Raw genomic sequence first — 17,269 nt, 5'->3', positions numbered from 1 at the left:
CTGAATTATTGTTCAAAAAGATGGGTCTTCAGGATTGATTTGAAAGTAACCTTTGGTTAAGAGATAGATCATTTTATCTGCCAAGCAAGTTTGGGTAGGTGGACAGGTTAACATGGTTAACTCATCTGCTAAGCAAGCTTGGGTTAGGAGACATGTAAACTTATCTACCAGGCAAACTTTGGTTGAGAAGCAGATTAACTATTTAGCAAATTGCCTAGGAAAAGCTAATTTCATCTGCTAAGCAGGTTTCGGTAGTCGGACAGGTAAACTCATCTGCTACAAGCAAGCTTTGGATGAGAGACAAATAAACTTATCTGCTAAGCAGGTTTCAGTAGTCGGACAGGTAAACTCATCCGCTAAGCAGGTTTCAGTAGTCGGACAGGTAAACTCATCTGCTACAAGCAAGCTTTGGATGAGAGACAAATAAACTTATCTGCTAAGCAGGTTTCGGTAGTCGGACAGGTAAACTCATCTGCTACAAGCAAGCTTTGGATGAGAGACAAATAAACTTATCTGCTAAGCAGGTTTCAGTAGTCGGACAGGTAAACTCATCCGCTACAAGCAAGCTTTGGATGAGAGACAGATAAACTCATCTGCTTAGCAGGTTTCGGTAGTCGGACAGGTAAACTCATCCGCTACAAGCAAGCTTTGGATGAGAGACAGATAAACTCATCTGCTAAGCAGGTTTCGGTAGTCGGACAGGTAAACTCATCCGCTACAAGCAAGCTTTGGATGAGAGACAGATAAACTCATCTGCTTAGCAGGTTTCGGTAGTGGGACAGGTAAACTCATCCGCTACAAGCAAGCTTTGGATGAGAGACAGATAAACTCATCTGCTAAGCAGGTTTCAGTAGTCGGACAGGTAAACTCATCCGCTACAAGCAAGCTTTGGATGAGAGACAGATAAACTCATCTGCTTAGCAGGTTTCGGTAGTGGGACAGGTAAACTCATCCGCTACAAGCAAGCTTTGGATGAGAGACAGATAAACTCATCTGCTAAGCAGGTTTCAGTAGTCGGACAGGTAAACTCATCCGCTACAAGCAAGCTTTGGATGAGAGACAGATAAACTCATCTGCTTAGCAGGTTTCGGTAGTCGGACAGGTAAACTCATCCGCTACAAGCAAGCTTTGGATGAGAGACAGATAAACTTATCTGCTAAGCAGGTTTCAGTAGTCGGACAGGTAAACTCATCCGCTACAAGCAAGCTTTGGATGAGAGACAGATAAACTCATCTGCTTAGCAGGTTTCGGTAGTGGGACAGGTAAACTCATCCGCTACAAGCAAGCTTTGGATGAGAGACAGATAAACTCATCTGCTAAGCAGGTTTCAGTAGTCGGACAGGTAAACTCATCCGCTACAAGCAAGCTTTGGATGAGAGACAGATAAACTCATCTGCTTAGCAGGTTTCGGTAGTCGGACAGGTAAACTCATCCGCTACAAGCAAGCTTTGGATGAGAGACAGATAAACTCATCTGCTAAGCAGGTTTCGGTAGTGGGACAGGTAAACTCATCCGCTACAAGCAAGCTTTGGATGAGAGACAGATAAACTCAACTGCTAAGCAGGTTTCAGTAGTCGGACAGGTAAACTCATCCGCTACAAGCAAGCTTTGGATGAGAGACAGATAAACTCATCTGCTAAGCAGGTTTCGGTAGTCGGACAGGTAAACTCATCCGCTACAAGCAAGCTTTGGATGAGAGACAGATAAACTCATCTGCTAAGCAGGTTTCGGTAGTCGGACAGGTAAACTCATCCGCTACAAGCAAGCTTTGGATGAGAGACAGATAAACTCATCTGCTTAGCAGGTTTCGGTAGTCGGACAGGTAAACTCATCCGCTACAAGCAAGCTTTGGATGAGAGACAGATAAACTCATCTGCTTAGCAGGTTTCGGTAGTCGGACAGGTAAACTCATCCGCTACAAGCAAGCTTTAGATGAGAGGCAACTAAACTTATCTGCTAAGCAAACTTCGGTAGAGGGACAGAAACTGACCTGCTAAGCAAGTAAGTAGTAACCAAGTGGTACAAAATATATTTGTCAACAACTAATCCTTTAACAATAGAGAGATCCAGCCTGCCAGGAGAAGAAACCACATGCCCAATCTCTGCAGCCAACTGTGGTAGCTACTATTGTCAAGAGCGCTATTCAATTGCTTCTTTTGTTCAGCTCAACTATATAACACAGATGAAGTCATTAGCTATTAGCAAGTTGGGTAGGGAGACAATTAAACTCATCTGCTAAGCAAGTACTACCCTAGTGGTACAAAAGATCTTTGTCAACTACAAATCTCTTAACAATAGAGAGATGCAGCCAGCCAGGAGAAGAAACCACATGCCTAATCACTACAGCCAACTATGGTAGCTTCTATTGTCAAGAGCACTACCACAGCTATTCAATTGCTCCTTTTGTTAAGCACACTATAAAACAGATAAAGTCATCAGATAAGCAAATTTGGGTAGGGGACAAGTTAACTCATCTGCTAAGCAAGTTTGGGCTTGGAGACAGGTAAACTCATCTGCTTAACAAGCTTGGTTGAGAGATAGACAAACTTATCTGCTAAGCAAGCTTGGGTTGGGAGACAGGTAAACTCATCTGCTAAGCAAGTGGTACAAAATATATTTGTCAACACCTAATCCTTTAACAATAGAGAGATCCAGCCAGCCAGCAAGGAGAAAAAACCACATGCCAAATCTCTGCAGCCACTGGGGTAGCTTCTATTGTCAAGAGCACTACCAAGGATTATAACTATTCAATTGCTGCTTTTGTTAAGCTCAACTATAAAACAGATAAATTCATCTGCTAAGCAAGTTTGGGTAGGGAGACAGATAAACTCATCTGCTAAGTGGTACCGAAGTGGTACAAAAGATCTTTGTCAACTACAAATCTCTTACCAATAGAGAGATCCAGCCAGCCAGGAGAAAATCCACATGCACAATCCCTAACTGTAATAGCTTCTGATGCTATTCAATTGCTTCTTTTGTTAAGCTCAACTATAAAACAGATTAAGTCATCTGCTAAGCAAATTTGGGTTGGGGACAGGTAAACTAATGATAGATAGGGTATGTTCAGACAGCGTACTAACTTAGACCCGAACCGGTCTAACTTTTACGAGCAGCGGGGGGTGGTCGTAAAAATAAACCCCCCTTGCGTTCAGACAGCACAGAGTTAAACCCGATCCGGTTTATCTTCGGTTTTAAGAGGTCAAAGTAGACGCGACCCCAATGCTCTAACATCCGGTTTTATTCATCAGATTCACGCACCGAGTATGCCGAGATACTGAGTGCCCCATGCCATGGATGATCATCAGGGCATAATTATTGGATACAAATGGCTCAATCGAACGCAGCAACAGTTTTACGGTTGGGAGTACACGGGCACTTAAAACAAACATGAACACGACTCGAATTTTTTTTTTGTAACAAACAAAATATTGATACAAACCGCCGAGAAAACTCACCAAAATATTGTCCATATTCCATGAAACAGAACACTTTTCATTTTTGTGTTTTGTTTTATACCACTGTTTCCGATTTAAATACTTTTAGTTTGTACTTCAATCGATTGGAAGTTGCGATCTCTCAAAAGCTGGTCAACGTGACAACTACACACGTGCAAGTTACGTAAATACATGTACTTTGCAGTATTTTCCCAACTTCCCAACAACAACGTGGTGATATTGCTGGCGTAGGGAATTTCCCCTACACACAGCCTCGCGCCCACTGCAGTTCATTCTCCTAGATTGAAAGTACAGCACGCTAGTAACGGTGACAGCAATAGAAAGGCACATCCACGGGATCGGTGATGGATAACTATGGGATATCAGAGAGTGATCACTATGGGATGGCAGCGCTGTACATGTGAGAAGCATTACAAAATATGCTTCTTCGCTGCGCTCGTAGTATACGCATGAAAAACAGTTTCAATTTATTATAGGACACTCAACAACAAAATCTTGGAAAATATAATTTTGTTTCAGAATTTAACAAATCATGGGCGTGGGCCTGTGTTAAACTGCATACACCGATCGAGAGGGTTTCGCCAACACGGTAAGCGGCAAGAAAGTAATATAAATACTCGGTGCTTTTCACTATCAGAGGCAACAGAAACCGTATACAAGCACTCCGGGTCCCGGGCGTGTGCATTGAACCACACAATGGGTCGTCCGTTGTGAGTTAAAACCGGATGTCATTCTGTCCACACGCAGTGTTAAAAGATAAACCCGAACCGGTTTAGACTTAGACCGCCTCGCTGGACGGTTTAAGTTTTGGGGTTTAAACCCGATCCGGTCTAACTTTATTTGCGTTCACACGCACAAAAGTTGAACCCGAACCGGTCTAAGTGGACTTAGACCAACTTTAGTACGGCGTGTGAATGACCTCATAGATAGGTAGATAGATGGTTTATTTCTTTTTACATTCGTGGCCAACGGCCAAGTTACAGTAACAATTCATACAAAAAATAGTCCACATACAAAAAAAGTTACATATAAAAATGTACAGCTATTTAATACAAAAATATATATCTTCATTGGAGAGAAACACCACAGCTTGCCCGGTGCTTGTTACCGCTAGGCTATAACACACTAAGAATTATACATGAACCATTTCTGTAACATTCTGTGAAAGTCGACCCATGAAAAGGAAAACACAACATTGGTCACGTTTGCGCAATGACCAATGTTAACTAGTTAGTTGTTTAGTGACATACAGACGGCTTGCACACAAAAGTGCAAACGACTCTAGTCAAGTTAAATCTACTCGACCCACAACTCAACGTATGTTATCATTTTCGGATAACTAGTCCACTCTGCACTGTGCTGTGAAACAGGCTATTGATAACCAGCGATGCGACCATGCCCTGTAACCTGGGCCCAACTTTATAAGCCATTTTAGAACCAGGGCCCTAAGTCATAAAGCCTGTAAGCACAAAAAGTTGCTTAGCATGTAATTTCTTCCTTGATAAAAACAAGATTACCAACCAAATTTTAATTTGTTGCATATTGCTTGTTATTGGCATGCAGCTGTTGTTTGCTTATCCTGAAAATCACGTGGAAATTTGGTTGGTAATCCTGTTTTAATTAAGGAAGAAATGTCATGCCAAGCAAATTTTTGTGCTTATACAGGCTTTATGACTTTGGGCCCTGGTTCTAAAATGTCGACTAGCAAACATCTACATCTATGATAATACTTTTCAAAGCCTTTTCAGCATCTAGACAAGGTGAGAAGACAATGAAGAAATTTCAGTTTTGGAAGTGGGAGGAAAACCCCAGAGAATTGTCCCAAGGAAAACCCACGCAGTCAAGTAGGGACTGAAAAACCCAATCTACATAGTGCCCCCCGTAGGGTTCGAACCGGGTTCCCCAGAGATGGAAGGCGAGGCAAGACACCACTGCGCCAACCTGACTGCCCTCCATCTACATGTATCATCGACTAGACAGAGTTCGGGCTACAAATTCAAACTTTGGTCAATTGTAATCAGAGCACCTTGGCCATAGGTATGTGAATTATTTTGACATCAGGGCCAAATTTCATGGCTCTGCTAAACGTAATGTAACCAGAGAATCAGCGCTTACAGAAGCAGGGAATTCGGTGCTTACGGCAAGCGTATTTCACGGGTTAGCAGCGAATTTTGGCTTCTGCGCATGCGACTCCGCGTTACTAGGCATTCTACGCTTACAAGGCTAGCGCAGAAATTCGGCGCTTGGACGTAAGCGGGGAATCGTGATTGTAAGCGCAGAATTTGGCGGTGAGCAGAGCCTTGAAATGTGGCCCAGGCTTTACCTTCATGCCTGGCTGCTCGTTGAACACTCTGAACATGGCTATCTCAGCTGCTATGGTCTTTCCTGATCCAGTAGGTGCACCAAGAAGAACGTTGTGATTGGTGTGGTACAACGTGTGAAATATCTGGGTCTGAAATCAAATGGGTTATTAAGTTGTGATTGGTGTGGTACAACGTGTGAAATATCTGGGTCTGAAATCAAATGGGTTATTAGTGTAAATCATTTATGGGGGTGCTTTATTAAAGAAAGAGGCCAAAATAGCATCCATCCTTTTTGTCTTTACCAACTCACACCGGTTATCTCCGTGTAACTCCTTTATTCCAAACAATTGACCAGGGGTGGATTTCACAAAGGTAGTCCTAATTTAGGACTAGTCCTAAGCAATGCTAAGAGATAGGACCAGTCCTAAGTTAGGATGAGTTACTGGTCGTAACTTAGGACCAGTCCTATCTCTTAGCATTGCTTAGGACTAGTGCTAAGTTAGGACTACCTTTGTGAAATCCACCCCTGAATCATTTAAAGCCATTATACACTTTCGGAACAGAAACAAAAATAAAAGTTCACAGATTTACAAATTACTGACAGGGTTTACAGAAGGTAATGGTGAAAGACTTCTCTTGAAATATTGTTCCATGAAATGCTTTACTTTTTGAGAAAACAGTAAAACAATTATCAATTCTCGATATCGAGAATTACGAATTATTTTAAACACATGTCATGACACGGCGAAACGTGCGGAAACAAGGGTGGGTTTTCCCCGTTATTTTCTCCCGACTCCGATGACCGATTGAGCCTAAATATTTACAGGTTTGTTATTTTTTATATCAGTTGTGACACACGAAGTGTGGGCTTTTGGACAATACTGTCAAGTCAGTGCTACTGACTGGTCCAGACAGATTTACTGCTCATCCTTTTACTTTGCTGTGCTTTGCTTTAATGGAAAGCAATGATTTGTACAAAGGTCTGTTCGGAAAGCAGAAAACTACTGGCTTCGTAATATTAACCATAGTCCATACTTTACCTGGATGGGGTTGAAGTGAGTGAATTTGTACAAGGCCTCAAACTCCGGTCTGCCGAGTGCTGTGATCGGTAACGGTATCAGATCAAGAAGAGCTGAAGACAAACGTAAAACATTTCACAAACATTAAAATCAGACAAAGAAATAGATTTTAATTTGAAAGTATCAAAATGAACCTTAGCTGCAAAAATATATACTTGGCGAATGTACATATGAGTAGCAATTATTTCTTCTTTTCTAAACTGTTCTAATTGCCATGTAAATTGTGAGTCTTAAACTTTGTGCCATCCGGAGCTTTACGACAATTTATGGTTGTAGGCCTTCTCTGACTGGCATCCCTAAACATGGGTAAAATGAGCTGTGCAAAATATTGCCCAAAAAACATTTTCAAAATCGAGTAAAGCTTGGTTAATACTTCATGCAAATGCGAGGTACTTTTGTAGTCAACTCTTTATTTACAGCGAACTTACTAAGGTTGGTTGTATACAGGGTGCTACAACAAATTTTAAAAAGAAAGGCCAGGATGTTTAATCTATAAACAATAACTGTCATCTTTGCAACAGAACCTCTCCATTGTAAACTCGTGGTTGCGGTCTACATGTGTATTATGAATCGACCCTTGTACCTGCCCTGAATGATCTGTTGACTGGAATTTTAACCTACTATACAATAACTGCCTTCTTTGGAAAAGGCCCTCTTCAGAGCAAACTCTTGGTGGCGCTTTATATTATCCCTGTATTGCCTACTTACATGTATGGGGTGGATGCTTCTCAGGTAAGATGAGATGCTGGAAGGACATTGGAAAGATAGTTTCTGATCCGAGCCATCTATCGGACACGGCCTTGATGTAATACTGGGTGGGTAAGGGCTCGAAGATAGGAATGGTGAAGATAAGAGACTGGGCTTCCTTGGATAAAACCTGCAAGGAAGAAGCAGAGGAGGAGAGCAATAATAAATCAAACCATTACAAGGATCAGGACCAAATTTCATAGAGCTGCTAAGCTCTGTATTAATGCGAGTATAAAATGTCATATCTCAGCAAAACAGCTTATCTCTCTACTTGTTTTTTTCATTGAGCTTTCAGTTATTTTTAATTCATGCTAACCTGGGCCCAGTTTCATAGAGCTGCTAAGCACAACAATGTGCTTAGCGTGAAATTTCTTCCTTGATAAAAACAGGATTACCAACCAAATGTCCACGTGATTTTCAGGATAAGCAAACTACAGCTGAATACCAATAACAAGCAATATGCAACAAATAGAAATTTGGTTGGTAATCCTGTTTTTATCAAGGAAGAAATGTCATGCTCAGAAATTTGGTTGGTAATCCTGTTTTTATCAAGGAAGAAATGTCATGCTAAGAAATTTGGTTGGTAATCCTGTTTTTATCAAAGAAGAAATGTCATGCTAAGAAATTTGGTTGGTAATCCTGTTTTTATCAAGGAAGAAATGTCATGCTAAGCAAATTGTTGTGCTTAGCAGCTCTATGAAACTGGGCCCAGGTTAGCATGAATCAAAATAACTGAAAGCTCAATGAAAAAAGCAAGTAGAGAGATAAGCTGTTTTGCTGAGATATGACATTTTATACTCGCATTAATACACAGCCTTTGAGGCTCTTAAATGGAAACAGTACCCTAAATTTACACTGAAATGATCTTACTTAACAAAAATACATTTTGAATTTTGTATTTAAAGACTTTATTTTAAGATGATTATTGTGAAGATGGAAATAGGGAATGGCACCAGATTAGTGAGACCCATTTTAGTACAATTACAAAACTAAAACGATTTATGACTTGGGAAATGTTGATGTCAATTAATAACAACCAATATGTCGCAAATTTGCCAAAAGTAAGATTTTGTGAAAACAGTGACATTTTTTTTTTTTTTTTTTTTTTTTTTTTTTTATGGTAAAAAATAATGTTTATGTTATTTTGTTGTATAAAAAGCCTAAATGAATTTCCAATCGTGGATAATAAAGTGAACTGAAATTGAAATTGAAATTCGAGATGTACCTGTTTTTTATGAAGCAGGAAGTACTCTGAGTGGTAGATGTAATTATTGTCCGGATCTTCCACCCAGATCCACCAGGATTCCGAAGCCGTCCCGTGAACTCTATCGTTCCATCTGAAGTCTGGCGTGATCGTCAGACGGACCCGTAGGATGGTACGAGTGATCGGTTGGATGGTGGCGTCTAGCTCAATGTTAGGAAGCTGGTTAACGCACTGCTTGACTTTGTCACCTATGCTGACATGCTGCAGTAAATGACCTGCGTAAAATATTACCAACAAAAAAGAAACAGTTTTAGAATCGAGTGAAGCTTGGTTCATACTTCTTGCCAATGCGATACTAACTTGATACAATGTCCTTCAAGGGAATTTTTACAAGATTCATAAGTAAAAAATCCTTAGCAAATTTCTTTGCTAATCAAAAAATGTCTGGGGCACCAGTTGCAACCGTGTAAAGGTGAGATATCCAATTTTGACTGGTAACCAGTTTCTAGTAAGCAAGATTTTTCTGTACTTAGCAAGTTTTTATCCTTACAGGCTTTAAAAAATTTGAGCTCTGGCCCTGCTGCCTCAGCACAAAAAGCAGCTAAGCACAACAAGATTATGCGCACCAGAATAAGGTTACCAGCCAAAATACAGTGCAACATGTATGCACCAATCTTAAAGCCATTGGACACTTTCGGTAAACAGTATTGTCCAAAGGCCCACTCTTCGTGTATCACAACTTAAATATAAAATAATAAACCTGTGAAAATTTAGGCTCAATCGGTCATCGGAGTCGGGAGAAAATAACGGGAAAACCCACTCTTGTTTCCGCGCGTTTCGCCGTGTCATGACATGTGTTTAAAATAAATCCGTAATTCTCGCTATCGAGAATTGATATTGTTTTTATGTTTTCTCAAAAAGTAAAGCATTTCATGGAACAATATTTCAAGAGAAGTCTTTCACCATTACCTTCTGTAAACCCTGGAAGTAATTTGTAAATCTGTGAACTTTTTTTTTTTTCCTGTACCAAAACTGTATAATCGCTTTAATGACTGATATCCTACTAAATTTTTGCTTAGTACAAAAGTGTTAAGCCAAAATGACCTGCCTAAGCAGAACTAAGAAAATTTGTGTGCCCTGGATTTTTTCTTACCTATTTCTGAGGCTGTCATCTCCCTCAGCTTGTCGATGGTCATGCGACGATTCTCCAGCTTGCGGTGAACCTCTTGGGAGAGCGTTGGAAACTGGCGTAGAGGGTTCTCAAACGACCAGAGGCGACGATCCACCATCTTGGATAGCATGAGGAGGTGGGCGGCCATGAGGGGCCAACCGTTGCGCAGAGTGATCTCAAACAAGGCACGGATGATCCTAGCCGAGTTCTAAACGGAAAGTTTGGGGGGGAATCTAATTAATGTTAGTTTGTCTGCAATGATCAACGTAAAGCTCTGTACATTATCAGGTATCCTTTTTTTGTTTTAATTAGAGTTGCTTAATGAGAAATTTTTAAGAAATAAGCTGTGTTTAACAGGGCCACCTCTTAATAGAGCTGCTTAAGCAAAAAATATTGCTGAACAATTTTCTGCTAAGCAGAAATGAGCAGGACACCAGTCACAAATTGTACATGTAACATGGTAGTTTGGCTGGTAACCCTATTCAGGTAAGCATACTTTTGTTATGCTTAGCTACTTTTCGTCCTGAAGCAGCTCTATGAAATTGGACCCAGCTTTTTAAGGCTATCAGTGGTTTCGTAATCAATTTACTTTTTATGTATTTCTCTGCTTGTTTCATTTTAATAACAATATATATTAACCCTTTCATGCACCATTTGTTTTGGTGATAAATTTATCATGCCAGCAAATTATTTGTTTATTCAGTTTCTTTTTTAAATGTCACACTCGCACCCTCAAGAATCCTCTTTGTCGCTTCTGGAAACTATGTGGTTATGTAATCTTTATCTTTCGTTTTACAACTTTTTAAAGGGATTTAAAGCAGTCGCTAGTGACCGGTCGGCACACAAAAGAGTAAAATCTAAATTCTCCTTTCAGTTTGAATGTTCTGAAAGGAATGCTTTCTTGTACCTGAGCCACGTAGGCCAAGTCAGACACCAGAGAGAAGCTGTCCACAAAGCCACGCGAGATGTACGTCTGGAGTAGTACGTTGACCTTTCCGTGAGCGTTCTCTACACCGCCAGACGCCGGCAGATTGCAGTTATCCATAAGGTGTTGATCAAGCTCCTTTATCTCGTCCTCCCGAACCTTTATTTAAAATTGTGACAACAAGTTTATTATTCTAGATGTTAAATTTGCATAGGGGATAAAGAATATTAATTTTTTTAATCCATACACCAATGTGTGTCAGCACTGTATACTCAGTACTTTCCCGAGTTCTGTGAAAAAAAAATCACAGCCACATTACTTGGGTGGGATTCCACCCACAAGGGTGCAAGGGTCAAGGGTCATGGGTTCGAATCCCACCCGTTTCTCAAAGTCCACAGTGCGTAAACGGAAGCGCATGTGTAATCATAAGTCGAAATATCGGGTGCGTGCGAGCAGTCGCAGCGAGTATGAAGCGGTTTTACGTCCACCATACCTCAAAAAGGCTAATGACAAGGCCTAGATGACAGGAAGTAGAAAAAAATACTGAAAATCAAAGAGCCCCCTACCTTAATTTGCTGGAACTCTTGCGCCTGCGACACCATACTAAACACACCCGCCTCCGTCATGGTAGACTTGAGCAGTTCATTAAACGTCTCGATAGTGGCGTACTTGATGTAGAAGTGACTGGCGATGCGACCGAGATCGGTGGAGTTGAAATCTCCCGTTGACTCATTGAAGCGTATCATGTGGGCTTTGTCTAAGGAACGGGCCGAGCTGGTGATCAGTTCGGTGCGGTACTTCTCCAGACCGGGATCATTCTAAAGAATTTAGATTTTGAAAAAAAATTATTTTTGAATTCCTAGAGACAAGTATCTTTCAAATAAAAACGAGAATATGTGACAGAAATAAAAACCATTCAGTTATCATTTAAGATATCAGCACAAACATACATGTGATACTAGTCAGTTGGTAGAGTGCCGGCATGTTATACCGTAGGTCTTTGGTTCACATCCCGTCCTAGTAAATTTGTCTTTGTTCAACCCCAAATTAGTTATCATTTAATCAACTTTGTAACTCCCATGCAATTCTTTTACCTTTTTAAAGGCAGGGTGTAATTTTGGTGATTACCTTTGGTAAAAAAACTTACTGGTTGTTTTTTTCCTGGCCCTTGTGGCACTGGAGAGAGATTCAATGCACAACCCTACTCACTCGTCATGGCCCTAGCCGGAAATTGAACCTGGGCCGTAGTGGTGAGAGGCAAGCGCTTTGGACATGAACCATCCATGCCACCTTGGTCCATTCTCATGGCTGTGCTTACCATCAAATTCTTCGCTTACGATCACATTCACCGCTTACTGTGCAAGCGCAGAATTTCTGCGCTTGCTGTGTAAGCAATGAATGCCTACTCGTAACATGGAGTATGTACAAGCACAAGCCAAAATTCCCTGGTTACCCGTAAATTACGCTTAATGTTCCCTGGTTACCCGTAAATTACGCTTAATGTTCCCTGGTTACCCGTAAATTACGCTTAATGTTCCCTGGTTACCCGTAAATTACGCTTGACGAAGGTGCAGAATTCCCTGCTTCTGTTTGTGCTGATTCTTTACTTAGCAGAGCCATGAAATTGGGCCCTGGACTCAATTTCACAAAGCAATAAATTTCATCGTAAGACAAATTGTCAGGTCTACCATGGTGATTTGTATAGTGACATCACACTTTAATTAGCAACAATGATTGATTTGCGGTTAAAGACACTGGACACTATTGGTAATTGTCAAAGACCAGTCATCTCACTTGGTGTATCTCAACATATGCACAAAATAACAAACCTGTGAAAATTTGTACTCAATTGGTCGTTGAAATTACGCAATAATAATGGAAGAAAAAAACACCCTCGTCACACGAAGTTGTATGATTTCAGATGCTTGATTTCGAGACCTCAAAATCTAATTCTGAGGTCTCGAAATCAAATTACTTCTTTCTAGAAAACTTTGTTACTTAAGAGGGAGCCGTTTCTCACAATGTTTTATACTACCAACAGCTCTCCATTACTCGTTACCAAGTAAGGTTTTATGCTAATAATTATTTTGAGTAATTACCAATAGTGTCCACTGCCTTTAAGGTCAATCTTACTTCTTTGTGAAATTGGCCCCTGATCACTTTCATAACCTACCTCGGTCATCTTATAGTTGAGACCATAAACCAATGGGTTCAGATGCATCCTGACATAGAGGTAAGTATAACTCAACCATCGTACACCTTCATCAACGTTACTGACTGTGCCTAACGCAATCTGGTGGAAGTGGTACACAAAACATCATAGTAAGTTATGAGTTATATTGGAAGATGATATGACAAAAACAACAGTCAACCCAAATGACAGGTCAAGCTTCTTATGTAAAATAGTCCTGGGACAAATTTTCAAAGAGCCGCTACAAAATTACTTCAGCAAAAAAATGTCATAACATGAAAGTTTATAACAGTACCACTTAACCAATTTTGTCTAAAATACTGTAAAAGTCCGAAAGCATCATTTGAGGTCTCCCAAAAACAGCAAGGCTTAAAAAACTATTTCAACTTGAAATAAGCATATTGTGAATGTGCACAAAATTTGTGACGAACTGAAACATTTTTTTTTCAGGTTTGCACTAAATCTAAACTTGTCACCTGATGTATCATCAATAAACCAAAGGTAACATTTGTATCGCGCCATATTCAAGCAATCATTGCTCATGGAGCCGTACAGTAAACTATTGTAATCATGAGATTTGAGGAAGGAAGACAATTACACATCCTGTGGGCAGCGAAAAGAAAAGGCCCAGTCAACCCAAATGTGTTTGCTTCTAGGAATGAATAACGCAGATCTGTCAGAACTGGAGCTTATGTTACAAGTTGTTTTTCAGGTAATTTGATTACTCCCCAAAACATCATTGCTATTTTTCATTTGAGGCAGTCGCCACAAGCATTTATGAATAACCACAAAATCACGGAAAAAAACACAATACCTTTTTTTTCTTTCTTTTTGTTTCAATAAAAGGGGATCACATGAACTCTCACCTCTGCATTGAGGTTGTCCACCAGACTCTCAATGAACTGACTCTCAATGGGATTCTGTCTGGTCATCAGACCCAGGTAGTGAGACAGCTTATCATGGGTGGTGATGATGAACCCCTCTCCGTAGTCGTCATACTGGGGACGACCCGCACGTCCGAAGATCTGCATCACGTCCAGGATGCCTAGGTCTTTGAAAGCACCCTTGTTGGCATCGTAAATTTGGGTTCCCTGTAACAAAACAATATTAATACTTGGTTCATACATTTTGTACCTGGTTTTGTATAAAATTCTATGGTCCAGCAAACATTTTGCGCCTGGGACAACTCCCATCTTGGCATTTTAATGACGTACCTTGATAATGACAGCGTGTGCAGGCAGATTGACACCCCACGCCAACGTCGCTGTACACACCATAACCTTGATGTGTCCATCCCTGAAGCATCGCTCCACCATGGTCCGATCCTGTCGCAGCATACCGGCGTGGTGAGTTGAGAACCCATCGGGGAACAGCTCTCGAACCTGCTTGTTGCGAGATTTGTTTACCTGGGAATGAACAACAATAAAAAGAAACATTTTGGGAAACAACTTCCTTCTGAAGTAACATAGTTTTTGAGAAAGAGGTAATTTCTGACTCGGATGACCAATTGAGCACAAATTGTCACTGCTTTGTTATTTTATGCGTATGCTGGGGTACACCAAGTGAGAATACTGGTCTTTGACAATTACCAAACGTGTCCAGTGTCTTTAAAGGATTTGGGTACACAAAACACAATGTCCACAGATTTACATTAAACTTACACCGATTGAAGATAATGATAGAAAGCTTATATTAAAAAATTACTAGCTGAGGTGTTTTAGTTTTAATTTTCGTCTTTTTTACAGACAAAAATTATTTTGGTGACTTGTTTCACTCATTTTTCAAAAACTACAGCACCTCAACAAGTAAGATTTTCAGGGAAGCTTACTACATGTATCATGTATCTTCAATCTGTATGAGATTCATTCATTCATTCAATGGTTTATCAAAAAACTTTTCAACTCGCTGCCAGCAGCAGAATTACATGAACAGTTACAAAGTTAAAAATTTGGAGTACATAATGTACATAAATCTGTGGACATTGTGTTTTAAGTCATACAAATAGTACCCAGACCATTTAAGGGTAAAAACCTACATTCTCTTAGTAAAAAACTACATTCTCTTAGCACCTTACCTGTTTCTCGGCACTTCCATAGGCAGGCGACTGGGCAGCTCTAAACATCAAGCTGTCCCCTTCTGATTTGGCGATGTCTCTAAGAGTCTGTGCCGTCTTGACTGTGGCATTGCGAGCATGAACAAACACCATCACCTGATGAAGAGTATATAAGAAATTATAATTATATAATTATAATTGAAGCAAAGACAGGCATGTAAGTAACTAACCATACAAAACAGGAAAAGAGAAAACCGGGCAAGAAAAAAAGAGGAATTTTTAAAGATAATATTCCTATAATTTTGAACAAAGAAAGTAAAATAAAAAAAGAGGAAAATCAAAACCAAAAATGGGAAATTAGCTGAAATGAGGAAGTCTCACATGCCTGCAAAGATAAAAATACAGTGTGAACAATTTTAAAAGGAATTTAATTAACTGTTTCAGTGCCATGGTTGGGTGTGATCAATTTTATGTATTCGTAAAGTGCCATTATCGTACATAAGTGATCTAATTTTATGAACTCAAAAACTGTCCGACCACAAAATATACATGTTATCATGAGAGGGAAATATCATTCAATAAATACTATTGACTTTGGGATGTAACCAAGGCAACACAAATCAGCAAATTACAAGATTTTGTCTGGTGAGAAAAAGCAACAAAAAAAGGACACTGAAAGAGTTAAATGAACATGTTGCCTTGGATCGGGCGAGTTGGTAAATAAAAAAACATTTGAAAACAATTTGTTTGTTTTAAAATGCATGTGGTAAAAAGAAAGACGTTTTAAAACTATGACATTTTAAAAGTAGAGTATGATGATCTACATAAATATGCCTCAAAATTGCATGGTTTTCCTTACACGTCGTGAACTAAAACAGCACGCCATATTGTTCCACAAAATGGCTGACAGTGTGAATTCGCAAAGTAAAAGGAAAACCACGCAATTTTGAGGCATTTTTGTGTGGATCATTATATTCCACTTTTATAACGTCTTTCTAAATGCATTTTATAACAAACAGTTTCAAACGCTTTTTATAGACCAACTCGTCGAGGAAACGTGTCCCTTTAATGGATTTGTCTTATGGCTGTCTAAGTCCATCATACTGAATGCATTTCCAGCTCAAGAAGTTAAAACAACAATTCTGCGCCAAACCATCAAAGTCATTTTACCAAAGACATGATTGATGAAATGTACATAAAATATTATGCAACCAAAAATCTAAAAGGGTACCACGGCTCTGTTAAAATTGCGTGCCTAATAACCTGCTAAATAGATGATGTTATAAAAGTGACCCGTTTTCCCTGAAAAACAAATATACTCAACAATTATACTGGCCGCTGTGGTGCTCCTTATGAATGGCGAGCAAACTGTTTTGACTTAAGACATTTGCGGAATATCTAATGATATCGTAGACACACGCATAACTTATTGGTTAAGAGTGCTCACTTCAAGACGTTGCACACTGAGACCGAGAGATGTTATCAATTCAGACGTCTCAAGGGTTGTCCACGATTTATTTTCCTGATAAGTGGTACAGTGGACTTCGCACAGATTTACAAGACTAACGTATTTGTACCACTGCAGTTGTTTGCTGTGCATGGATTCTAGTTATTGCTCTGATTGGTTAAGATCAGTTCATCAGGAATATCCAAGAAGAAAAAAAAATAAGCTGCTCATAATGTATGTGATATTTGAGGCAATGCATAGTGAGGTACCAATAAATATTTGGTTTACACGAACACCATGTGTGTGTCTACTTGTTCTTTAGAAAACTGTCTTGCTATACTACTACTGCGGAGTACATTTTCAGACTTTCGGGAGACGTCTCAGTTCTGAAAAGAACCGTCCTGCTTTTTAACTGCTTTCTAGGTGAAAGGTAGAAAATCGGCTCATAATGATACTCATCTATTGCTGCTCTCTACACCGGGATTAACTGAGGAATTCCTGAGTTCAGTTTTAAGACATCTGAGATATAGATGCAGGTGATTTTCCAAAGTGACACGATGTCTTGATTTGCGTCTTGACTTCTAACGACTCATCAGGGAGTGTTTACAGATTGTCCAAGATGCATTCTGCATAACTGCTGTTTCTTACAATGATTTCTGTGATTCTCAACATAAAAACCCAGCAAGCTTCACAT

At 39.8% G+C, this 17,269-nt stretch overlaps 1 protein-coding gene across 1 annotated transcript in view; it reads right to left on the bottom strand.

Moving 5' to 3' along the window:
* Positions 1-17,269, bottom strand: part of LOC139947621 (activating signal cointegrator 1 complex subunit 3-like) — a 72,469-nt gene that overhangs the window by 36,198 nt on the left and 19,002 nt on the right. The window contains exons 15-25 of the mRNA XM_071945576.1: positions 15,150-15,284; positions 14,290-14,481; positions 13,942-14,166; positions 13,058-13,177; positions 11,451-11,702; positions 10,867-11,043; positions 9,942-10,167; positions 8,810-9,063; positions 7,546-7,714; positions 6,799-6,890; positions 5,779-5,907 (exon numbers count right to left, since the gene is read on the bottom strand). Of these exons, the coding sequence (XP_071801677.1) occupies positions 5,779-5,907; positions 6,799-6,890; positions 7,546-7,714; positions 8,810-9,063; positions 9,942-10,167; positions 10,867-11,043; positions 11,451-11,702; positions 13,058-13,177; positions 13,942-14,166; positions 14,290-14,481; positions 15,150-15,284 (1,971 nt within the window). The remainder of the gene's footprint in view (positions 1-5,778; positions 5,908-6,798; positions 6,891-7,545; positions 7,715-8,809; positions 9,064-9,941; positions 10,168-10,866; positions 11,044-11,450; positions 11,703-13,057; positions 13,178-13,941; positions 14,167-14,289; positions 14,482-15,149; positions 15,285-17,269) is intronic.

The sequence above is a fragment of the Asterias amurensis genome, chromosome 14 (genome assembly GCF_032118995.1).
Source record: "Asterias amurensis chromosome 14, ASM3211899v1".
NCBI classification, from domain to species: Eukaryota; Metazoa; Echinodermata; class Asteroidea; order Forcipulatida; family Asteriidae; genus Asterias; species Asterias amurensis.
This window is presented reverse-complemented; position numbering and strand designations above follow the sequence as displayed.